Here is a 27,051-nt window from a genome sequence, read left to right as displayed (position 1 = left end):
AAAGGTTCATGCACTTACTATATGGCTTATTTAATTTCTTCTTCTCTCTCTCTCTCTCTCTCTCTCTATTTAGGCTAATTAAGACAAATTGATATACACATCAGGGCTGTTTAGTTGGTAGTTAAAGCTTCCAACTAATAGATCAAGATGAGTCGTGTATTTCTGCTAATCTTAAAGCAAACACGAGAAAGGATTAATGGATAAGTTAAACAAAGAGTATGGGTGTAATTGAAAATGATCTAACATGTGAGCCTACTTAGTTTAGCTCATTAAGCAATGCATTGCTTGAGCTTATTAAGCTTACAAGTAGAGGTAGTGGTGGAATTAGGGGATTTAGATAAGTCCTCATATGGTTGTAGATGATGTAAAATCTTGATTATAGGTAATTATATAGTTATTTATAATATGAAAGATTAATGAGGGTGGTCCTAATCTCTTTCTACTCAACTCACCTTATTGGCTCATACTCAACTTATTTTAAAATATTATTATTATGAGATATAATTATATTATGACCCTAAAAAAACTTATATGTGTATGATTATGCATTTATAAATAGGAGCCAAAAATGAGCCAAAATGAGAATGGGTGGGCTATTTACCTAATCTTTTTTAATCATGTAGCCACATATAACTTTACATCCCATTTAATCTTAAACTTTTGAAATTTATCCTAAATTTAAATATAATGCTCTTTAATTAAAAAGATTAGCATCTAATGAATGTTATTAAAATTTAAGTAGTTTTTGATGTTCTAAATATAAAATATTTAGAGAGTGAAAGATAAATTAGAAACCAAGAAAAAAATAAGAACAAATTTTTTATAGAAAATGATGCCCTACTCAAAATTTAATTAGGATAAATATCAAAACCATTTTATTTACTTTTAGATAATATAATGTATAAATAAGTCATTAAAAATTTTTATTTCATTTATCATAAAATAAATCCTCTAAATCTAAAATCAACTTGTCCCAATTATTTTTTGTTAAAAAGAAAAACCTCATATAACTATGTCTTGCATCATAGATAAACAACATATTTGAATTCATCGGCAACTCCACATAACGACTAAATAAATATGAGATAAGTCTTTATAATCTTAGCACGCTCTCGATCCCGTCGATGCCCAACATACCTAATAAGACCCTATCATGACTTCATCATCTCTTATTCTTCTTCGTCAAGGGCTTCCTCGTCACTCACACCCCACCAGTCCCATCAACGTCCTTCCCTCACTGAGATCATGTCGCGACTTCCTCTCCTCTTTCTTCGCTCGTTAAAGAGTATCGATCAGTGGCAGTTTAGTAAATAGATAATTTGACATGTTAGATATGTAACTAAGCTAGTTTCAATAGTCATGAATGTGAATCCCTCAAACAAGAGATAAGTTGTTTCTACATCTGCCTAATTATGTTAGATATTTCGTTGCCTCTTTGCTTCTTCTTTGTTTTTGCAAGAGAGAAGAAAGAATGGAAAACTGAGCTCAGCCCCTTTATAGCCTCCACGCCATTCCTCTTGAAGCTTTAGATATTGATAAATTTTGACAAAAATTACTTCGCCACATGCTCATTAGTTAGGCTTTGATGCTACTTCTTCACAAAAAATATCAACAAGAAAAGAAAAAGGTTGATTTTTTTCGTTAGAAATTTAGGAGATTCTGTTGGTATTTATGTTCAAATCATCGGTGATATTAATGTTGTTGAAGGTTCGTCGGTAGAATTTTTCATCGTCATAATCGTTATGAATTTTCTATTGTAATCAACGTAGATAGCGATTTTGGAGATTCAAACTTTAATATATCAATGGAGGGAACCTAATCAGTGCTATAAATCCGTCCTAACTATATATTATTCGGTTAATTTTCAGAATCATTAGCCATATGTCGACTATTTATGATTGAATCTATGAATTTCGTTCTCCGTTTATTTATGTTGTGTTGGAGGTAAGGGTGCAACCGAGTTAAGTAGACTCGTGAGCCGGTTTAGGCTCGAATTGGTAACAGGCTCGACGAGTCGAGATTGTTGAGTTGACGAGTTGAGCTCGAACACGATTTCGAGCTCGACGGCTTATCGAGCTCGAGTTCGAACAGCCCTGAGCTTGACTCGCGAGCTCGTCGAGCAACTCGTGGAGCTAAGGCTGCGGACAGGAAAACGAAATCGGAGTTCTGACGGGCATGAAAAAGAAACTTGGAGTCCGAGCAGACCCTCGAGACAGAGCGGACTACGGAACATGTGATGCAACCTCGGGACGAAGCGGTGAGATGCGACCTCGGGAACTCGAGCGGACCTCGGGACAGAATTGGCAAACGCGACCAGACCTCGGAGAGGCTAGATGCGTTTTCGGGACTTAATTGGCGAACGCAACATCAGGACCTTGAGCGGACCTCTGGATGGAACTAGCAAATGCGACCGGACCTCAGGACGAAAACCTCGCGAGCTACTCGAGGAGTCGCTCGACGTGAATCTTTCACATAACTTCTATCCAAAACGCTTTCAATGAGCTACTTATGGTTCCTAAACTGTTATTAACGATAATTTTATGTCAATCTTTTATTTTTGCATAGTATATCCTCTATTATATATATTCAAATCACACATTTATTTTTCACAACCTCTAACTTTATAAATAATATTCTCATATATATCAGCATTCCTTCTCATTGTAGATCAAATATTTATAGCTCTCTATCATTTTGTTTTCTAATAATATTAAGCTTTTATTTATGACAGATTTTTTATTGCTTTGATTTTCATATATATATATATATATATTTAGCTACTACTTTACAGTGCTTTTAAAAAAAATTATAATAAAAATCTATTTTTTTATAACTTTAAAGAATTAATATATCTACAATAATTTCACAAAATAGTAAGAAAACTACAAGCTTAAGATACCTATTATAATCCTAACTAATGATATTAAAATAAACAGTTCATTCAATTTAAATATGTATGATCTATTTGAGATGACTACAACATTTTATAAATATGATAATAAAATTGTTGTAAAAATAATAATTATAAGAATTTCTTAAAAATTACTACGGACAACATTAATATATTCTTTTTAAAAAAAATTAAATAATTATTTTTTAAAAATTACCATATATTAATAACCAAAATTATGAAAACTGAACCGGACAAAAAATCAAATGAAGTAGAGGTTAACGGTTTAATTGTTCGACCGAGATTCAACATAATGACGTAATAAATATCAAATTTGTTTTAATATAATATAATGGACATAATAATAATAATAGAACACCATAAATTTTTTGAAGATAATAAAACAACACAGCTAACAAATGCTCGTTCATGAAAAAAATAAATAATATTTACAATCCTGTGTTAGATTTCTTTTTCTGGACATGAATACAAGCTATGAAAAAACCAATAATATAAGCAACTAAGCAAGCCTTTTTTTAGTTGTTTTTCTTGTAAAAATAAATAATTTTATTACAATGAAGAACACAATAGATCCAGATCTACAGAAACCCTATAACACACGGCATTGGCCACCAAATATTTCCATTTTAGATCACCCTTTGAACTTTTCTGTTGAATCCAAAGATATCTGTAGCAGATTGAAGAACTGACTGCAGAGTACCATTAAGGAAACATTCCTTCAAGAAAGTCTTCGAGACAGAGTACCATTAAGGAAACATTCCTTCAAGAAAGTCTTCGAGATCCTTATCCTCCTCATCAGCCCTTGCATCTCGGCTTGAAGATGTAATCTTTCGAGCTGCCAAGTTTATATAATGTGCAGAAGATTGATCAGAATAGATTAAATGGTACAGCTGAGTTAAATTATATAACAACATTAACATCAAGCCTTTATCTCACTCTGTGATGTCGACTACATGAATCCTTTTTCTCTATCGTGTCCTGTTACAAGTCAAATTCTCATTTAAAGTTTTGTTTGGGACGACTTTTTTTACTGCTTCTTAAAGCAACTTTTCAATACAAAAAACTTCAATTTTTGTATTGAAAAGTTGCTTTAAGAAACAGTAAAAAAGCCGTCTCAAACAAAGCCTAAATCAAATAAAAAAAGCCATTTCTAATATTTTCTAACAAAGTCTTTTTAGTTGACCTCTGCCTCTCTTGACATAGGTCAAATCTAATACATATACTCTCTTAATCGGGTTATCAGAAGACCAATATTTGTTGTGATCAAACCATCTAGGCGACTCTCTCTAATCTTATCTGCCATTGGAGCTACACCAATCTTTTCAAGTAAATTATAATAATAAGTAAACAGATAAAATCACAAAAAGAATGCTCTTGCTACAATAGTTTACTACTAAAATGTCAAAATTTTATGTTATTTTTGCAATTTTATTGGTACAAAAAGAAGAGACAGCATGATTGATTTTTTTTTATTAGTGGATGTAATTTTAAACTTTTAATTTATATTTTGAGATTATTTGCAATATAATTTTTAATTGCCTAAGGTTTTATTATTTTATATTGAGATAAATATGAACCTCTTTCTCTGTCTCATCTACTGGACGCTTGTAGTGCACCAGCACACCAAACTACTACCTGTTCTGCTGCTCCAAAACATCAAATCAATGCAATTCATAACTGATAAAGGAATGCCAACTAATAAGAAGGTCAAATCAGCCCATAAAATGCTTAATTGGAAATGGGTTAATTAAAGGAGTAAAATTAGCCAATAAGAGTATTGAACTGGGCCCACATTATGTCTTCAGGCCTATTCTTATTTTTGGCTGAAATTATATATATATATATTTTTTTCTTGAATTATTCCATTAGATTTAATTATCCATTTTAAATAATATTTAGTTTAAATTTGAATGGTTTGTTGATATTAGATTAATTTCAAATAGGATTAGATTTTAATTCAAACTATTGGCTTTTTATAAATAACGATTGATGACTTGGATTTTGATAGAACATCGATGTAAATAAAATTTGATTATTTATGAGGTTGATTGAGTGTTCCATAGATCCAAGTTATGTACTTGGAGTATTCTTTTTCTCTTTTTCTATCAATTTTGGTATTCAAGTGAGGTACAATTGATTCTTCATTTCTTTTTATTTTTATTTGTCGAGTCGCTACCCCACCACATATGTACCCTAAAATTCTTCGCAATCTACTTCTTGCAAAACCGAAATTGCATAAGCATCCTCATAATATCCACAAACTCTACTTCCCCTAATATCATCGTGACCATAACCTGCAACTCACATATTACACATCAAGTTCTAAGAAGAATTACTCAAATGCTTTATCTTTACCATCTTAAATTAATCTAATGATTTAAGTTTGAGCGTCATGGCTCAAAACATCTTCAGGCTTACACCTCATCTCATAAAAAGAAAATGCAATACCTTATTGCATAATTTAAAACTTGAACAAGATCCCTTTTTATAAACTTTAAGTACCATTTTAATTTTTGGCCTTTTTTTTCAAGTTTTTTCTACTAGGATTTATTATTTCTTGGGGATATAATATTAGGTTTAGATTTGAATGGATTGCTAATATTAGATTCAATTTCACACAACGTTAGATTTGAATTCAAATTAAAGTTTAGTTGATTTATTCTACTCCCACTCGCAAGTGTTCGTTCTCCTCTCGAAATGTAGCACTCAATCTCAAAATTGGTCTAACTTCTATATCTAGAAACTTAAACCCCCTTATATATAGCTTAGAAGGGTATCTTCTTTAGAGTGAATGTTATTCAAGGTGTTTGCCTCAAGGCATAAGCCTCGCTTACATCGAAAAATTTAAGCCTCAAGGCATTTATTGGGCGTCTCATGGCCATGCATGTCTCATAAATTATATCCTGCTCAATGCATCTGCCCTAATGCCAACAAGAGGAAAATTTGAGCTAGTTAGATTGTTGTCCGCTGGCAAAAAGGAGAAGTATTCCACCAACTGCTACAATGTGATTGGAGTCATCTTAGCCAAGCTTGAAGTATCTTTAACAAAAAGGACATGCAATATTAAATCAAGTGGTGGAGCAAGAGAAGATGCTTGGATTTTTAGTTGAATCAAGTACTAGAGTTAGATCTTGGATTGTCTATTGGACCATTAGAGTAAGAGAGGATATGTGGATGACCAGTTAAATCACAAAAGGTCCTCAAGCACGTGCTTGACATTTATTAAAAATCTAACTGAATTGCAAGGCGCCAATCATTTTTCGTAGAACTAAAAAACCACATGTCATGGCCAAAATTTGTACAAAGTAATTGACTTTTTAAATAATTTCTTAATTGATTACTCTTGTTCAAAAAAGGGTATTACATCTACATATATATGCCAAATAAAGTAAATAACTAACTAGCTTAATTCTTTCCTAAAATTTAGGAAATAAATCATCAGAGAATAGTTCTTTCAAAAATTAGGAAAGAGAATCATAGGACAAGATCATAATTGATCTTTCATTTGATTCCTAAAAATATATTTTTAAAATAAAAATAGAATCATGGGAGAAAAAGGTTATTAGAAACCCCAACCCCATCCCTCGGAAAGAAAAAGGTAGCGCCGAAGTAAGGAAAAAACAAGATGGTTGTTTTTGTTGTTCCTGCGAAGCGATGATCATTTGCCAAGCGAATGAAGTGGATCAACCTTTTTTTGGCTTGGGCTAAACACTTTTTCTCGCTGGTTGAGCTTTTTACAAAAGCGATGCGAGAGCGTATTTTCTGAAAAATATTCATCCTAGGTCTACCAGGTACATTGGAGGAAGCAACTCATTCCTACCGACAAGGATCTTTCGGTCAGGTTGGGTCGACTATCTCCTCTGACTAGTAGACCAGGGACCATGATGACCCAGGATGATGGAACCATAGAATTTTGATCGGGTTCATCATCATAACCCTCGTCATCCACTTCAAGTGCAAGGTGGTGAATTTTCATTTTTAAATATTAAATTATCAAATACTAAATCATGCTGCTACTATATACCGGATATTGTTTGACGACTAACCTTAATCGAAAGTTCTCTCTCATTATCGAGAGGGATAATTAACCATATGGGCTTGCGCCTATACGAAACCAAAACTCAGATTATAAAGTCCTCGCAAAATGAGGACGAAATCTCTGTTTAGTGTCGTATTTAAAACTCAATATGCCTTATGACAATTTGGCTCGGAACGTTGTTAACCTCTGTATCGAAGGAACAAAAAAAAAATCGATCAAAATAATACCTATCGGATCCACGAATGCCGGCAGAAATCCCGCCGAGGCCTTCCTGATATCCCGTTGAATTCGGCGCCGAAACAGTCGCTTCCTCCGCTAATCCTGCGACCTCTCCTCGATCGAGAGTCCATTCTCTTCGTTAAATACCGGCTCAAAGAGAGCATTCGGCTGCTCTTCTCCCTGTTTCACCCCACTCTCGATCTCTTCCCCGTCGCTCTCCCCTTGTCGTTGTTCTGCCCGATCCAAACCAGGAAGCCGACCCCCTCCTTGCTGCTTCCGATCCAAAGAGAGTGAGAGTGAGAGAGAGAGAGAGAGAGAGAGAGAGAGAGAGAGAGAGAGAGGAGTCCTTCACCTACCTTGCCGCACTCAAGAGGCATGCACTGAATACAACGACAAATTCATAGTGATTCGTATGCAATGATATGTCTACAATCGACAACAAGGAATTTCATTGAAATATCAAAGGGTCTTCTTACATGTTACTAATCATGAATAGAGATAAGAAATGTGTGTTCATAACCTATCTATAAGAAGAGGTTACTAAGAATACAAACTCAATTACAAAATCAAAGCTTGGGTTCTTTTGAGCAATACCATGATTGTAGTCAACAATGTAAGCTTTTCACTCAATATCAAGAGACTTGTAATGAACACACTGATCTAATTACATGTGCATACGGAGATTTGATCCCCTTTCAAAGAATGTGGAAAATATGTGACAAACGAAGGCATGTGGAACTTATGATGAGCAGAAGTTCAATTGTAATTTGTTTATAAGCAATGATCCGTGGTGGACAAAAATCCTACATCTCGCTTAGCAACTAATGGTATGAAGATCAATGATTAATCAAAAGATTCGTGATCGATAAGTGACAAAATACTTGACTGCAAATTAATGTCAGTAAACCCCAACCAATTTGAAAGGAATGTACAATATAAATGCACTAATATGATCATAGGTGAAGCCTGAAGATCTGATATATCTACTAAGCATAACGAATGCAGAAGTCAATAATAATCACCCATATCATCGGCAATAGTATTATGGCAAGAATACATGTATATTCCCCACAAGCAGAAGCAGACGATATGCAACAGATATAGGCTCCTACAACCTGTTGTAGAAGATCTGTTATGCATCTAATGTATTGGTCACAAGCAAAAGAGATCGACAGTGATAAATGCAAATACCTACAAGTATTCGTAGGGGACCCGATGCCTAGAAGTGCAATCGAAGATCAAAGACCCAGAGCAAAGAAGTAAAAGAGTTGTGATAGAGGCAAGCATTACAGCCAAGGCAGGAGATTAGTTAGTGCACTACGATCCACCTGCAAAAAGCAACGAGTAGTGCACGACAGTCTACCTGTACGAAGCAGCGAATAATTCCATCCAGAAGCTGCTACGCCACGCCACCGGATCTGCAACATTCGTACAAGCAGACAGAATACGTCTATAAATATTCCAAAAATACCCCCTGCACGTGCACTACAAATTGTATAAATCCCAAATTCATGCTGCTACTATATGCCAGATACCACGTATTATATACGTATCTGATTGACGACTAGCCTTAATCGAAAGTTCTCTCTCGTGATCGGGAGGGGTAATTAACTATAGGGGCTTGCGCCTATAGGAAACCAGAACTCAGATCATAAAGTCCTCACAAAATGAGGGCGAAATCTCTAGGTAGTGTCTTATCTACAAACCCATCTGCCTTCCAAAATTTACCCCGGAACTTAGTTCGTTAAAACTCCCTCGCCGAATAATAAAAAAAAGAAGAAAAAGAGCGAGCGGGGAGGCCGGGGCCGAATTTTTGGAGACCACAAACGTAAGCATTAAAACTCTCATTGATGACCTGAAGAAAGATAAAGGGGTCCACGGAGAGTCTGGGGCGCGAATTTTCGAAACCCACACTCATGTCTTGAGGATGGGCTAAATTGACAATAATGGGGATCGATCAAGGCGAAGGAGATTGGATGATCATGATTTGGAGGGATACTGGATAGGGATTTGGCGACAATGGAAAGATGGATCCATGATGATTTGTTGATTTTTTTTTTGGATTGAGAAGACGTGCAATGTGAGCTTCAGTATAGGGACAATCAAAGGCTATATGATGCAAAATTTTATAAAAATGCAACAGCGACCACCAGGTTGAGAAGTTCCATGAGAGCACCAATTGATACAAACCTACTGGGGATAGGAATAAATGGCAATTGTAGTTCACTGCCAACTCCAATAAAACACAAGATTGAGAGAGCGGGAAGGAGGAAGCAGAATTTCACAGCAACAGAAGATTGTTTATTTCCATTGATTTCACGGTCTAATTTACACTAAGGCAAGGTATTTACAGCTATATATGACCCATGATAACCCTATTAAGCAATCCAATAGGCCTAATAACCTATAAACTCATATGACTTACCAGACTACCATATCACATTTATTGTAACAATAAATCAAAAGCACTATAGCAGCATGATAAAATGAAGAAGATGACCAGCATCTCAAACAAAATGTTTGAAATTAACCGGATGAGTATAGAAAGCTGCAACAGCAACATTGAAGGTTCAAGTGCGGCAGCAACACAAAGGTTCATCTGCATATCTTTCAATTCGGGGGGTAAGACAAAAGGCCTCCACCCCAATACAACTCGACTTAATTTAAATTTGATCAAAAGAAAAATCAAACCACTTCTAATTTAAGGGCACTAAGATGTATCCGACAGCCACAAGTTTTGGATAAAGCAAGATCCACTCAAATCAAGTTCCTCCTCTAAAATTAACAAAGAAAAAGCTATATAAGGCTAGGATGCAAACGGTAAGCAAGAAGCAAACCTTTCTTTTTTTCATCAGGACTCATGTCATATTTTTCACCAGTACTAGCACCCTCATCATCCTTGACCTTTTTCCTGATGATAGAGAGAATACTCGAATGTTGATTGAGAAGTTAAACAAGGCTTGACTTAGTTAAGTAACAAAAAAAGTAATTACTCAAAGAAGTTCAGTTCACACTATACCGCTTCCTTGTGATCTCTTCTTGATCTCTTTTAAGCAACTTCTCCTTCTCCTTGTTTCTATTATAAACAAGTTTCTCTGCGCACCTTTAAAGTTCGATAGAAATCAGATACATATAGGCTGCTCAGGAACACAGAGAAGGCAGCCATAAATAATAAATTTAATTCTAAAAACGCTTTCTGGCATGTTGAAATAAACTTCAGATGCAAGCTCAAGTAACCAATTGGCGCTTGAAGTAGCTAATTTATCATGATTCAAAGTGCATTAATGTTCTATAAATAGAAGTATCAATTCTGCACAAATATGACAGGAGGATGCCTTGGGATTCCTAATGGGTAGGAATTCAAAGTCACAATCAATTAATTGCTGACACTCTTAGAACTTTTTTTAACAGAATTGCAGTGGAAACTTTTTGTAATCCATCCTTTGAATTCATAATAAGCTCGCATCATCTTTTGTTACAAACAACTAAAAGATGTTGGGCAATAGAACCGTTGAGAGAGAAATATTTCAAAACTTACACTGGAAAATGCTATTGTTCAAAGTTTAATAAACAAACTTAGGAACAAGAAACTTCATAGACTCTGTTTCCAAAAATAAAAAATTTTTTAGCATGAGAAACCATGAAACTTAAATCTTCTCCAACGCTGGTAACACATTTTAATTCTTCAACTTCTAGGAGCAATTTTAATTCTCATTTTAGAATTTATCTTTCTGGTTCTACCAACAGTTTTAATTCTCTAGTTAGAATTTAGCTTTCTTACTTCTAGGAGCAGTAGGAGGAATTTAATCAACAACCCATACTAAAGCAGGTAGACTGGTAGAGCAAGACCACAAATTTTAACGAGTTAATATCCCATGTTGGCCCATTTTCAGGAGAGCGTGCAGATCGTTCTGAGTTTCTTAATAAAACAAATCACCTTCTTTCAATGCAATATTGAAGAATAGAGAAATCTAAACATAATCCAGTAAATATCATGATATTACGATAAGTAAAGTTGTGATGAATTTAAAATTGATTAAAAAAATTATAAAACGGCAATAAAACACTTATGATTACTTCTAACATCAAACTTCAATTGCTCCAGAATTTAAATAAATTTACATCCCAGTTTAATCATGAAATGAGAAACATAATTAATTTTTTTTAAGTAACGCTACCGCATTAACATTTACACATTAAAATACCGACTATAGTATGCAAAATATGCAAAAGACTGATCGAAACATAAGTCTCTATGGTTTTTTTTTTGTTTTTTAACTTCAAAAGAGAAAACCCTGATGTGTCAAAAAAAATTATCAATGAAAATGACTCAATGCGGATATTAGTTAGCTATCTCTCATTTTGCTCCAGGATTTTCCTACTTTTACAACTTAAACCAAATTAAAATTTCAAATTACACAATTAAGATTTAATATAAATATTATAACTCCCTATTTAAATAAAATTATGAATAAAAAATGCATTTACCTTTAAATCTATTAAGAGTTAAGTCCCATAAATCCGGTTTCTCTCTTACAGGCCTACGGAAACATTGAAGCTCTAAGTTTGACTCACCTTCTTCTCCCTTGCATGTCATCTATCTTCAATCTCCTCCCTTTGCAAAGACTTCCTTGATACTCATTATTTACATTGCCGACTTGCTGCTCATTTTCTTCAAAGCCCCCGCGCCAACTGGACTCCCATCGTATATCAGTTCAGATGCCTCATTTTGCTTGATTTTATATGTTAATTAGATTTTAGAGTTCAAAATATAAACAATATAGTTGTGGACTTTGAATTTTGAACTTCTTGTATTTTTGCTTTTTTAAACCACATATCTAATTATGAAATATTAAAATATAAGTTAACGAGGCATACGGCCAACCTCAAGAGAGCTATAGTGCCTTGTCTTATGTCCCCTAAGTACTATATAACTTGTTATTCTATTTTGTCTCGACTAGGCAAGATGGCCAAGCCATGAGTAAAAGGGGGGTCGGGCTAAATGAGCAAGGAAAGAATTTCATAAGCAAGTTAAAAAAGGGATGCAGACCAGAACCCTTAATAGTTTCTTGTCAAGAACCATCCGAGCATATCTCCAAAAAGTTGCACCTAAGTTGAAAGAACTAAAACTAACATACCTACTAATTCAGGTTATAAGTAGCGTATGGTATCAATGATTTGATAAAAGCATTAAAAATAGCTATCAATTCAACAGTGTAAAACAACAGCATATACAGATCTAACAATAGATATGCATCGAAGATGGGAGGCTGAGGTTGCTAGTTGAAATTATACAAAAAAGTAGCATGACAATTTGTAGGTGATCATCAGAAAAACAAATGGAATAAATTTAAACAACAACCCAAAAAAAAAAGGCAAAACCTTTTGCAAGCCACCAATTTGACAAGAGCTTGCTTGTTTTCTTCTGCTTCAATATACGAAAAATTTACCTGTAAACAAAACCAAAGAACGCAATATGAAACATTGAGGGGTTGGAAGATATAAGAGGCAAAACTTAAATAATGATGAAGAAAAGGTTTGTTATATCAGATTGAACAAATTGTAAATTGAATATGGATCCTGAGGTAGAGGGATAATTTCAAGCAGATCAATATTTTTTAAACAATTGATTATATTTCCCAGAAATGAATATTCTTTAATAAAGATTCTTGTCATTAACTGTACTGTCAATTAGAGAAAACATCTTCTACCCTCCACCTAATTTTCCCCTTGGATGAGCCTAACACACCAGAGAATGCAGGGAGGTCAAATGAGGTCACACTGAAGGTGAAGCTTCAGATGGAGAGAGAAAGTTAAGGAAATGGGAGAAGAGGGATTTAGTGGAGCAATTTCTATGGAAAACTGAAAGGAGATCAGTCCATTATGCACAGTGAAGTATAAAGGTAGGTCTTTCCTACCATTATAACCTGCTTAAAAACATGTTTGCTGCACAATCAATTGAATGAAGCAAGTTGAAGAAGTGTACCTCATAACTTCCTAAGCCATCCTTCTCATCACAGTGTCTGTTACCACAAATAAACTGCCCTAGTAGAGCAAATTCCAGCATACTGAAATCAATAAGAATTTCACAGAATATCCTCTACAATATCACAAAAACTAAAAAAACATAAAATAAAATTAAACCTAACTAAGGGGTTGTTGCAGAAAGATTCTTTCAAGAACTATTAGCCATTATTTTTTGTTTGGTAAAGTTCTTATGAAAACATGCTTATTAAAATTTTGTACTTATTTTAGCAAGTTGCTCCCATAAACTTTCGTTTAGACATTTTCTAAAGAATTTGAAATCAAGCACTGTTTGACCAAATAAAAGGCATCACTAACATTAGTTTACTAAAGAACTGGTTATATATAGAATGACCACTTTGATCATTTGACAGTTAACAGTTACAACTAATTATTAGAACTATAGCTAAAAAAAAAGAAAAAAATATATTTATTTAGGCAATTTAAGCATTTTTATGCCAAACTTTTTTTTTTTTTTTAGAATAATAGTTGCATGCATTTATCTGCCTAAGACCATCCTTTTAAAAACAATTGATTTCCCGATAGTAACAACCCAACGAGCAGATATACATAAAGCTGTTTAGCACATACTACTTTAGAAGAGTTGGGCTACTCACGGAATTTTTTTGAAAAATAGTTGGAAGTAAAGCTAGCCAAAGCATTAAAACATTGAGATTTCAACTGACAAAACTTAGGATTAGCTCCATATATAGCACCTTTCCCAGAAATGACTTCTTTTTCTGTTCTCCATCTCAGGCCAATCTACATGAGGAAAAACAATCCTCGGGGTCACTCCAACTGCATTAGTAATGTACACAATGTGATATAAAGACGCAAAAAGGAGTAAAGTGTCAACTTTATACACATCGGTTCATACTTATCAAGGCAATAGGTGACAATTCCCCAAGCAGGGCAAAGCAAAAGTAATGAACTGAGATAGTCAGCATTTGAGGCACCAATTTCAGAGAACATTAAAATACAATCAAAATGAGGTTTTCTTAGAATAACTTATAATATTGAAATGCAAATTTTAATAAAATGCAAAACTCACACAGATAAATCCATTTGTATAACATACAAGCACTATAATTTGTAAAAAGTACCATGTAAGAACCGGTTCAAGCGAACCGGCCAGTTAATAAAACAGACCGAGACAGATGATCCAACGAGCGGAATGCGCGAAACTGAGCAGGCTGAACGGATAGAGCACAGACGTGGGAGCAGATGCCGGAGCCGAACATTGCAACGTCCTCATAAATGAAAAGTAGCGACTCCTCATATGTCATATCTTGGTTTCACTTCTTCCAGTTCAACAGATGAGCGAAGGAAATTGGGAAAGTAGCAACTAAAAAAAGAAGAAGAAGAGGGGAGGAAATCGAGAGAATTAGAAAGGAAGAGAGGGGGAGAAAAGGATGCGTCTGCAATCGAGCCAACCAAGAGATTGAGAGCGAAAGTGAGAGAGTAGGATTAGGTGAGCATGGATGAGGGTTTCGCCGACTGGGAGAACGTAAGATTTTTATTCTTTTATTAGTATTATTTGGATTAAAAGTCCCCCCCCCAATGACATCAAATCCTTCAGACGCCACAACTAAGAAGTCCTTTGCCTCCATCCTGAATGGCATACCCACAGTCCCTACTTTTCAGTACGCACTCCATCAACGTTCAAAGGCAATGTCATAGCATCATTTCTCCCTTTTAAGTGATCTAGTGGTCAGCTCCTTTCCATTGTAATGGTCGGTTTTATATGTATAGACAGAACTTACAAGATATTATGGAGTTCGCCAAGCTTAACTGGAAGGGTCTATGTGCTATTGGTTTGCACAGTAACGGTTACATTCTCCACCAACCCTCTTTTGAAGAGATGTTCCATTAGAGTAATCTGAGAAGATCATGGTATACACAGGTTTTCCAAATGAGGATCTTCAAGTGAAATATTGTTTTCAAATAGATCCTAAGACGTTGCTAGTTCAGATTTGAATTTCTATACCTCATCTTACCATAGACTACTTCCACAAACCTTATTTATTCAGCATTTCCTCTGCAATTTGTTCTCCCTCCAGACATGATGAGGCTACTATGAATCTTTCAAGGCCAAGCTGTTAAGTGTATCTTCTTAATGCATTGCTAAAAAAAATTAGGATTGGGGTGCTAACAAAGCTAACAAGAACTCTCGGAAGCTTCTAGAATATGAGTGGCTACTAGGGTGTAATTGAGCCAAGCCGGCTTGAACTTGACTTATTAACCAACTCATGAATCAAGCATATCAAGCCGTCGGCTCACTCTCATATTAGAGCTTGTATATTATACGAGCTCAAGTTCAAACTCGATGATACTTAGCTAGTTGGATCGCAAACTGCCTCAAATAAATATTAAATGCTAAATCCCCATTCATTTTAAATAATTCGCCACCAATCCTATCTTCGAGCTCAAGCCCTACTACTATGATGGAACTTCCGTCTTATGAACTCTTCTTTGTGAATCCCCTCTTTTTCTTCAAAAATCAAGGCTCTCGCTAATGCCTTCCCTAGTGAACACATGTCATGACTTCCCCCGCTGCTTCCATTTATGCCTTCTCCAACTAACTCTAATTGCAAGTTGTGCACCACCCTCGATGTCTCGATGCATTCTTCAACAAGCTCCTATCGCACCTCCAACAATTTCCTGTCGTGATCTCGTATCTCACATTCATTTTCAAGATTTTGAATTACGTCATGAGAGCTAGAGCTATTGACCTTCATATGTTTCTCAAAAATCAATCCTATTGAAATTGACCGAAACTATAGCCAACAGATGTAGCAACACATGAATCAAATTTGAAACGCATCAATCACTGTGAAAATCACTCAAACATCATCCATCAATATATGCTTCTAGAGTGTCTAAATTACCAAGAAAAGGCCCCATCAATCAATTCGATCACACATAATAAAAATTATAGATAATGGACATGATGTCTAGTAAAACCACAAAATTGTCGCCCATTTCATGAAACTAACTATGCCAATTTTACGAAGCATGTAACTATCAAGGAAGAGACTTCAAAACTAAATCAATCAAACTCAACTAAAATGTCATATTACGCATATGAAATTATGAAATTTTAGTCGAAAACCCCTCAGCCGCAATCAAAATCGCACAATCATCACCAATTTTGTGTACACACTTTGCAGATACATTCAAAATGCCAAAAATAGCTAAAAAGGATACCAATATTTCCCGAGTCTTCACACAAGAATAATTCAGAAAATCTTCCCAAACGCAAGGCAAGGATGAAAATTCGACATGCTCAAGCGACAAAAAATTGCACAAATCAATACATGTTACTTTTATTTCTTTTCAATAATTATTTCAAAAATAAATACCATCAAATCCATGTACAGCCCCAAATTGCATTGCATTAACGTGATGCCATATATCACACATACCCATCAGGTTGCCCCTCATTTCTATACTTCAAAGAAAAAAATTGTGAAGACTTGCCACTCCCTCATTTATCCCAGTTTCTCTCAAGTGCGCCAAAACCAAGCTTGCAACCTCCTCGCTTCTTCCTCCCATCGCTTCTCTCTTTTGGTTTCTACCCAACTCCCCTAAACCTCCATGGAAAAAAATCGAGGAATCACAACGAGTCTCGCAGACAAAGGAATCAATAGTGTTAGCAGCATATTAGCAATATAACAAAGTGCCGACCCGAGCTCAATGGAGAGCATTGATGGGTCCAAAGACATATAATATACAAGGAAGTTGCAATCTTGGCCGTCCAGAGAAGGTATCGACTGGACCAACTTCAAGAAAAAAAGTGGCTCTTAAGTTATTCAACTCGTGTCTCTTTAAGTGTTATAATAAAGCAACTATATTTTTCAAGACTGAATAACATACATTGAGGTAGATAGTCATTTCATCAAGGTTGTCATTCTATCAAAGAAGATCATCACTTCTCATGTCCCTAAAAAAGAAATGTTTAGCAAAAATCTCCATAAAGACTCTAGGATCACTTTGATTATGTGATCTTTGCAACAAGCTCAGACATTATAATATATATGCTCCAGCTTAAGGTATGGTGTTCTCATAAGAGGTTGAAAAATAAAGAATGAAAATATTTTTTCATTAACTCTGTTATTATTATGTAATATATTCTCTTAATTAAGAATACACTCAATATTATTTTTTTCTCATTCTATTTCATGTTTTTTCCTATATATAAGAACCAATTCTATTTAGAAGAGAGATAATAAATTACATATTCACAATAATCTCAACAATTTTAAAGGAGATAAACCTTCAACTATAGTTAATTGTAGGTCTATCAACTTATATAACTTAAACAAATAGAATTATCTTGAAAGTCCTTGAAAAATGGATGATTTCTTTGTTGTCAAATATTCTTACCAAAAATTTGATATGACCAAGGCTTTTAATGAAATGTCTTAAATCTTCTCGTTCAAAGTTCTCCATAAGTTTAGATTTTATTCTCAATGGATAAATTTGATCTGAATGCCAAAACGAACTACTAGAACACGATTTTGTTGAGTGATAAGCACAATGGCTTCTTCCACTACTCTAGAGGCTTAATGCAAGTTGACCTTATCTCCCTGCTAAATCCATTCATTACCATTGTTGATGTTGATGTAGGGGGAGGGGGGGGGGTTACCTGTTATGTTTTTGCTGTGTTTTTGGGAGCTGCTCTCCTCCAGCTCATTAATGCTGAGCTGCTTCTTTTTTAGCTCATAAATTGAGTTTATTTAGGTTTATTCCCCCTCTCTGTTGCCCGTTCAGTTCCTCCACATGGCTCCCCTTTCCGTGGCTGCCTTTCCTCTCCCCGTGGCTGCATGTTCTGGTTCCCTTTGAGCGCCCGTTCCTATCTCTCGTGGCTGCCTGTTCCGATTCCTTGTGTGGCCCTTTGGCTGATGTTTCCGGCAGCCTGTTGGCCTTCTGATTCCTTTGCCCTGATTGGTTCTATTGGTGGTATTTTTGGCTGTTTGGCTGCCTCTTTTTAGCTATATATATGTGATGTTTTGTTGATAAAAAAGGAGGATGATATGACATAATTTTTGGAGCAAAAAACCTGAGGGTTTTCTTCTTGGAAAAGCTTGCAAGCTTGTTCCTTTTCTCTTCTTCTTGGGAAAGCTTGCGAGCTTGTCCTCTCTTCGACTTCGTCTGGGGCTTCTAATCTCTTTCTTCTCTCTGCAAGTTCCACGCCACTTATATCTTTATTCTCAAACAATGGAAAGCAGTTTTAGGAGTTTTTATGGTATAAGTTTGTAAGTATCGTCTTTATCCTATCAAAGTTGTATTTTGTTTTGTTTAAGTGTGGTATTTTTAAGGATTTCCTAGTTTATGTAATTTTGTGATTCATTTGATTGCATCAGATGTCCTTTCAAAAAGCCTATCATACATCCATGCTTGTAGATAGGAAACACAATTTAATCTCCCTTGAAACTACTATATCATTATTCATTTGTCAATTGCAGAAGACACTATCATACTATCTGGATATGTAACACGATTTCCATCTCCCTTGAAACTACCATATCATTACTTGTTTGTCTTTTGCAAATGACACTATCATATTCACTAATGGAGTGAAATAAAGCCTTTGTTAGTTTCGCAATTTCATAATGAATTATGAGAAACTCTCATTTCATAAGTTCAACTACAACAAAAGCTCCTCAAAATCATCAAAGCTACCTCAAAAACAAATCACATAATCGCAAACAAAACCAAATTTCCTTCTTATATCAGCAGTTGGCATATCTCTAATAACCCTTTTTCATTGAAAAAGCCCGTTATCACTTATTCAATAATCTCAACTCCAAAATTTGACAGCTGATTAAAGATGGCAAAACAAAATTCACTCTCAACCTGGATGAATTACCCATATAGGCTCATAGTCTACATCATCCCATAACAAAAAAACCTTAACATCATTTAAAGTTAACTTATTAAAAAAAATCAAATAATTGCAAGAAACACTAAATTTTCTTATTGATGCCAGGCCTTAGCATATCAAAACTATCCCTCTTTTATTGGGAATGCTCTTTGTCACTTCTTCAGTGACCTTACCCTGCAATTCGACAGCTGGCTTGGCAAATGAAAGTTCCTTATCAAACGACAAAAATACCCTCATAGGCTCAATAAAACATGTTCTTTACATTACACTAGCTATCTTCTTAACATGACCTCCAACACCCCCACCCCACAAAAAAAAAGGTACTAGGAAACTCCTAAGATAGTCATTATTAGTTCTGAAAATTTTTAAACAAAATTTAGAAATTAATGACAATCAGTGACTCATTCTACAAGAATTTGGGACGTGCCACACAACCAACATCAATTTGTTTGGGAATTTCACAAAGCTCTTTCTGGGCAAGGTTTATGTCTTTCAAAGACAACAAGGACTATCATCATATCAGCTCCATCTTTGGCTCATCTGCTTGGAATTCTCTGTGCAACATTCAATCCCCTCTTAAAGAAAAAATCGGGTGTTTGGTTCCCAATGAGAATGTCTCCATTTGGTGGGCCTCTTGGTGGCGTGGCTCTACTTCACATATTTTATCCACCCATTCCACATTTGTTGCACCTTCACATCATGAACATTTAGAGTCGTTATAGTGTTTGGAACTATTATCTCATTCATACCCTCTGCCCGCCAGACCTTGTATAGCTCATTCTCACTCATTCCACATCAGCCTTTTGATTATAAAGATTTAGTTGTATGGACTCTCACCTTTTCGGATTGCTTCAATTCACATTCGACCTCTACTCTCATCTGGAGTTTAGTCTTTCTACCTTCCTAATTATCAATATATTATATGCCAACAAAATTTTCGCTCTTCGCGTGGAAGCATCTAAACAAAAACCCTCTCATTGATGATAGGATTCAATCAAAAGGCATAATTACCCTTCATGCATGTTCACTGTAGCCAGATGGAAACTATCAATCACCTCCTCACATAATGCCCATATTAAACGATAATGGAGCACTATTTTTTCTTCCATGTTGGGTCTTCGATTACGAGCAAAGCTCAACATTGTTTCAATCCTCAGCTTCTTGTGGAGGTTAGCTCATTCAAACTTTCTCAACAAACTAATAAAAATGCTTTCTTGAAGGAAAAGCTTCAAATTTCATCAAAACACTTTCACCAATTCTCAATCAAGTGTACTAACAAATTATTCCATAAGGTGTTTTGGGTGCACCCTCTACCCCATTGAACAAGATGTTGCTCCAATTGGCTAATATCTTTCAAATCTAAGATACCAAAACAATTGATGCCTCGAATAGCTTACTCCTCCAGGCTCTGATGAATATTGATGGATATTTCAATAACTCTCCTGGAAATGGTGGCTATTGAGGCTTGGTTCCCTATTGGTTCAGTAGATTCATCGTTGGATTCTAGTCCTACTGCACTTCATTGCGTTAAAAGCTGAAGTGGAAGGCTTGCTTCAGGAATAGCATCTATGCGTTAATCAAATTACCCCCAAGAACTTTGTGAAATTCGACTATTACCTCCATACAAACATGATCTACAATGGAAGATCCCATCCCCTGGCGCATTTACCACTGCTTTAGGAGGAGAATAAATATACATGCTTCTATCAACTAATTTAAAACACATTTCCAAGCAAGCCAACTTTTGAGAAAATATAATTGCAAACATAAGTTACTATGTCTCTTTGATTGCTCATAAATTTTATCATACTGTAATAGATTGTTCTACTAACGTATAACTTCGAAAGTTCATCGCAATGTTTTAGAAGCTTAAAATTCCAAGTGTAAACCTTTAACAACAAGGAAACACCACCAAAAAATAACTTTTGATTAGAAGGAAAAACTAATAAAGAATTTAACATTTGTTCGTGAGGGACTCTCTTGAATAAAGTGCAACCAACGACTAATGTAGACAAAAAAGCTCCAATTAAGGTAAATTCTTAGTCCGCACATACCTTGCCCTTCTTGTATTGAGACATGTCAGCAATGCAGTATCTTGCAAAAGTTAAGGATTCCCGCACTGAAGAAAAGCATTTTGTAATGTTGAATGAAACAATAATGGGGATAGAAAACACAAATTGATGGAAAATAAGTAGCAGTAACTGCCAACCAAGCAGCAAATTTGGCTTCGTATGCTAGAAAAAAGAAATTCATTAAACAAATCATTGGCCAAAAATTTGGGTAATATAAAAATTGATCTCATAGCAAGCCTGTATGGCTAAATTCATACATTTAAACTAGGAATTACTTACATCAAGCATACAATAGTAATATTTGTTGTGCCCAACCCTCATTTAGTTTTATTTACAAGCAATATTCCAAAGAAAATTCAAGGACCCATGATATTGAAGAGATAAAAGTGATGTAGATGTCCCTAAGCCAGTAATTTACATGATCAAATGGATCAATCAAAAGTGATGCAAAAAAGGGTACAGCAAAGCTAGTAAATCAAATGAAAAATAGTTATCAGCAAAAAAGCTTGTCAAAATGGTTGTAATCAAGGTAATGGTAATGCTGATCGATTATTAAGTAATCCAAAATAAATACCATATAAAAGAGAATTGTGGCTAGTTTTTAAGCAGCTTTAGTCGCCTTTGGAATTTCTAAGCAAAACAATTATTTATTCTTTGATGCCTCTTATGAAAATAAAAAGTTATATGAAGAGAAGAAGATATCATGGTCTATTCAGAATACACTTGAAAGTCACATAGAGGAAAATGGAAAAGAAATGGAATAAAAAACGGTGAATAAATTAAATTCAAAACGCAAATGCATGATGCAAGCAAGTCACACTGCAATTCAGGCATAAAGTTACTTGTTCTTTTGTGGATTACTTAAGCTCCAAAGCACATAATATTTACTCAACAATTATTCTCTCCAAGAATAATTGAGGCAAGATTAACTTGGTACTTCAGCTTGAGACACATAGTATAATCACCAGCTCCAACAGATCCAGTTAATTCTCTAGGTAAATCTATTTGAATCACAAAGCTATTTAGTAACAGGATATTAAATAAATCACAAACTTAATGGAACATAATTCAACAAGATTATCAACACCATAATTAACATATCCAACCATTTGAAGTCAGCTTTAATTGCTGCATGTGTTGTCTTAAAATAACTACGGTATCTCAAGTACAATCATTTCACAATATTCTTCCTAGTCCTAAAAGAATCCATCATTAAATTTTCATTTCTAAGACACTAAGTAGCCATGGTAATTCACCATTTGGTGAGAACTTAATCCACCATGTTTAAGAAACAACAGCCTCCACAAAAAGTTCCAAGCTCGTGAATGTACGGACAAACATATAAAATTTTCAAGAAGCCAGTACGTACATAACAACAAAACTAAGCTTCAATAATGGTGTAAATAATACTTGGACGTAAAAATGTGTAATCAAGAATTTGAAGCGCCACAAATCTAAGTAGATTTTAGAATATTGTACTAAGGATACTCTTTGAATAGCTTGTCATAGTAACGCTTAACGAGCCTTTTTTCCCATGTTGATTCCATGTCATCCTCTTCAGACACAATGAACCTTTTACATGTAAAAAACAAAGCATACGAAGCAAAGACACCAATTAGAAAAAAAACAAAAGATAGAGATCATACAGGATAATCATATAGAATAAGAAACAAATTAATAATCAGGTTCAAATCCCCCTTAATTACTTTCCTAAAATATCTTTCTATTAATATGGAAACTTCTTGATTTGAATTCAAAATTATTTGAAATTCAAATTAATCCCATATTAATGAATCTTATTTTAGGAAACCCATTCAACCTCTCAAATCTGAAATTAATTCAAATTTAATCGTCTAATTAATGCTCCTAATCAAGCCTCCAATCAACTCATTAATGCTCACTTAATCAGCCGGCTCCTCCTAATCTCCATTACTCCCAAATTCTGATTTGAAAATTCTCAAACTTTCAATCTAGCTGCCCCTCCTTAATTCCCTTCACGGTATCTTAAAACTTGCTGGTTTCATGCTTATTGTATCTCTATTCCAGCAATTGTACATTGTTGTTTTGTACCCAGTGCATTCCCAAATTGAAGTCAAAAGATTCCAACGTCAAACAGCACCAAGTTCAAGTTTTCCTGATTGCTATATAGTGTTGTCCAGAATTTTCTAAAGCATTAAAATTGCTGACCAGCAGTCTTGGTGAGCTCTCCCTTTGCTGACCTGCTGCCCACAAATCCAGGTTACTGCCAAACAGCATCCGGAAGAATTCCAGCGAGGGAAACTTGAATTCCTGCCGCCTAAAACCTTCAAACTGCTGGCTGCTCTCCCACAATCTGTTGTCCATTGATTCTATATATCTCTTAGCACCATACCTTCATCCGGAAGGTTCCAATTGATGTCCAGAATCTGTCCAGATCAAAAACTGCTGCTGTCTTGAAGATCCGCACCTTGTCTTGGCTAATCGGTGGTGCGAGGAAGCTCATGGTGGCTGTCTTAGTCATCCCCAACACTCAAACGATCCTGCCGGAGTGCGTATTTCTCTTGTCTTTGGGTAAACTCAACATCTGATTCGCTATCTTCATAGTTACATCCTTGATTGTGATTATTATTATAGTCATGAAGATAATGTTAATACTTCTCCGCTAATGCCTAGAAATTGAAAAAGTTGAGTGAAGGATCTTCTTGTAGAGACTAATCTTATTGTTAGCAATGGGATTTATTGTTGAACACATTCATGTATGCAACGCTAGATTAAATTGACTGTTTTACGATCTTAACCTTTATGCATGTGATTTAGCCTAAACTTGTTTTACCGCTCTTCTTGTTTTCTTTTGTCGTTCAAAATCAATATAAAGTTTAAAATTATTGTGCTCTAAATATTAAGCGTGCAAATTCATTAATTAGCTCATCTTCGCATGTACGTTCCACATCATACTCTCTTTTTGTTTTAGGCAAATTTATCTTCAAAATATTATGTTTGGCTAATGTCTTTAAAGGAAAAACACATGCAAATGTTATTTAAGCTCAAAAAGGTATTTTTTATCACTCCAAGTAAATAAGATGTCATCAACATAAAAAATCAGTATGACACAACTTAATGACGTATGTCTAATTAAGTTGGAATGATTTGTAGGCCTAGTGCAAAGGCCAATTTCAACAAGGACACTACAAAATATTTCAAACCAAGCATGTAGGCTTTGTTAAGTCCATAAAAGAGCTACTTGAGTAAGCATATGTAGTTCTCCACATGAGAAACATAACCAAGTGGTTATTCCATTTAAACTCACTTATGATAGTTTCCATAAATGAATGTACAACTTACATCCATTATTAGCATAGAGGGAAGGTCACACTTGCTTCGCGCTCGACCCGGCGGTTGATGAACGCTCGCCCAGGTCAGCTCTTCGAGTCAAGTCGGCCCTAGTTTTTAGCGAGTTAGCTCCGGGTTCAGGTTTCGGAACCGTTTGTGCAATCGGGTCGAGTTCATGATAGATCAATAGAGGGAAGGTATTTTTTGGGTCGAGTGGTTGGTCTCTTAGACACCCCTATTAGGTGTGTAAGTGAGCCGAGCCAGCTAGTGAGCTAGCTCGAGCTCGACTCGTTTATGAGCTTGCGAGCTGAGCTTATCGAGCTCACGAGTCGAGTTCGAGAGGCTCGAGAGCTCGCGAGCCGGCTCAAATATTATTATTTTTTATTTATAAATTTAAATATTATTAAAAATAAATATTTATTTGTAATCACGCCTAAATCATTATTAACATGAAAATAATTTTTTATAATCCCGCCTAAACGTGTTGAATTTGGTCTAACAATAAATATTAAATATTAAAGCATTTAATGTAATGATTTGGGCGGGCTAGAGAAAATCTGACATTTGCATAACATTTAACATTAAATATTAAAGCATTAAATGTATCCTGAACCATTTAATGTCAGCTGCTCTTTTTTTTTTGGAAAACGGGTTGGAGAAAACTTGCTCTTATTTTTTGAATTTAATGCCGCCGCCCAATTCAAAATCCAGCCCACATAAATAAAAAAACAAAACCGCCCATGACGGGCAGACAACGTGGTTGGGCAGAACGATGCAGTCACAGAATGGCCAGACGACGCGGACCTACGCCGAGGCTCACGAGCTGGCTCGAGCTCGTTTATAATGGGACAAGCTCAAGCTCAAGCTCACCTTTCTAGCTCGAGTTCGAGCTGGTGTTCTAACTGACGAGCTGAGCTCGATAGCGCCATTGCTCGACTCTACTCAGCTCGTTTACACCCCTAACCCCTACTAAAGCTCAAATCCTACTAAATAATTTAGTCTGCACAAATTATAGTGCTATTAATAATTACATAAAGTTTTAAAATACTTATTCATAATTAAAGATAGGTATCTCCTTTTGTAGTTACTCCATAAACTCCAATTGGGCTGATTATCACATTCCATGAACAAAATACGATGACTGATTTTTCAGTTTTTCTCAATTAGTTATTAGAAATTATTTAGTCAAAAATTGTAGCTAATAGGAATAATCTGGAACCGCATGAAATCTACACATCCTTCTTTAGGAGCAATTTTGACTTCAGCAATTATATCATGTCAGTATCGCTTTTTAACATGTAAACTTGAACAAATGCTTTCAAACAGTCAATTAGTTGCAACTTAGACTGTTTTTGGTTTCCTTTGTCATGAAAGAACTTTTCAATGCATATTGTCCTTCTTTCAAATACAAAAGTAATAACTGATATTTCTTTTGAAAACCATGCATAACTGATATTTCTTTTGAAAACCATGCACTGAGTGTACCAGAGAATTGAATTATAACCAGCCAGTCGTTGACTATTTCTGTTTCTTTCACTTTTAATTTGAGGACTTTAAACACCTTTTTTTTTCTCTGATTGATTCACCTGGCATCGTCATAATGCAAGCCACAATCTTGTCAAGGAGCATATCTTCAATATTGATGGTTTTTTAACCATCTCGTTTAAAAGAATCAATTTTTAAACAAATATTTTTTTAGAACTAAGAACCAAATTTTATCATGCAAACTCAAAACATTTGCACTCTAGTAATATCTCTGGAATAGTAATGCATGTTACTAAGAAACCTACATGGTTTTAATACCTTATTAAGCATGAAAAGGTGTCAGAGGGTGCCAAAGTTTACAAAGCATTAAATGAATCGACTGTTTAAATAAGTATCAATTCAGTGTATCACAAAGGTTCTCCTTAAAATTTTAGCTGCGTTTAAAATATTTTTTTTATGAAACCGCAAAGGTTATTTGGATTCTCTGTTATTTACACACGTCATTATATTTGAGTACGTGTAACTTGATACTTTAACAAGAAACTTATCTTTCAATCCTTTAAACTCTCATAATTTACATCCATTCACAAGATTCTGTTTGAGAGTTTTGGCTTCATTTTAAGATCATTTCAGTGCAACAAATTCTAGATAAGTGCACCTGTGAGACATATTTAAGATCACCATTTATGCACTATTAAGGGATTCTAACAGAATTGTTTCCAACTCAAATTTCTACAGTTTTCAAAAGAAATCCACACTTACAGGGTAATTTATAACTTTAAACTACATACAAAAGAACAAGGAGCATTTCCATAAACGATATTTGAGATTATATATATATAAGAAGTCATGTCAACAATAAAATAATATTATTTTATAGAAGTCTCTTGTACTTCCTCCTATTTTGCCTTAAAAAAAGGAACAAAATTGGATCAGAATATCATCAGCAAATTCTCATCAGGATAATATAAAAAATTTACACAACTTTTCTATCGTATTTATCCTATTTATTATATATAAATATCTTAATATTTTGATGTTTTGTCATACAAATCTGTTAGACCGGTCCACTGGACCGGTCCAGCCGGTCCAGGCGGGACCGGTT

The 27,051-nt window shown here is 34.9% G+C and overlaps 1 protein-coding gene across 4 annotated transcripts in view; it reads right to left on the bottom strand.

The window, feature by feature from the left end:
• Positions 1 to 3,303: 3,303 nt before the first annotated feature.
• The window catches only part of LOC110100443 (protein FRA10AC1), a 34,538-nt gene continuing 10,790 nt past the window's right edge, over positions 3,304 to 27,051 (bottom strand). The window contains exons 4-12 of one of the 4 annotated variants that reach the window (XM_028698887.1): positions 22,641 to 22,724; positions 21,135 to 21,174; positions 13,811 to 13,955; positions 13,156 to 13,214; positions 12,552 to 12,619; positions 10,189 to 10,272; positions 10,007 to 10,080; positions 3,698 to 3,746; positions 3,304 to 3,647 (exon numbers count right to left, since the gene is read on the bottom strand). In XM_028698887.1, the coding sequence (XP_028554720.1) occupies positions 3,614 to 3,647; positions 3,698 to 3,746; positions 10,007 to 10,080; positions 10,189 to 10,272; positions 12,552 to 12,619; positions 13,156 to 13,214; positions 13,811 to 13,955; positions 21,135 to 21,174; positions 22,641 to 22,724 (637 nt within the window). In that variant the 3' untranslated portion in view covers positions 3,304 to 3,613. Of the gene's footprint in view, positions 3,648 to 3,697; positions 3,747 to 10,006; positions 10,081 to 10,187; positions 10,273 to 12,551; positions 12,620 to 13,155; positions 13,215 to 13,810; positions 13,956 to 21,134; positions 21,175 to 22,640; positions 22,725 to 27,051 lie in introns of those variants that run through there. The other 3 variants (XM_020827949.2, XR_003702165.1, XM_028698889.1) reach the window with 3 other exon arrangements.

Source organism: Dendrobium catenatum, unplaced genomic scaffold, assembly GCF_001605985.2.
Source record: "Dendrobium catenatum unplaced genomic scaffold, ASM160598v2 fragScaff_scaffold_1173, whole genome shotgun sequence".
Classification (NCBI taxonomy): domain Eukaryota; kingdom Viridiplantae; phylum Streptophyta; class Magnoliopsida; order Asparagales; family Orchidaceae; genus Dendrobium; species Dendrobium catenatum.
Note: the sequence above shows the minus strand (reverse complement) of the source record. Positions and strands in the feature narration are given on the sequence as shown.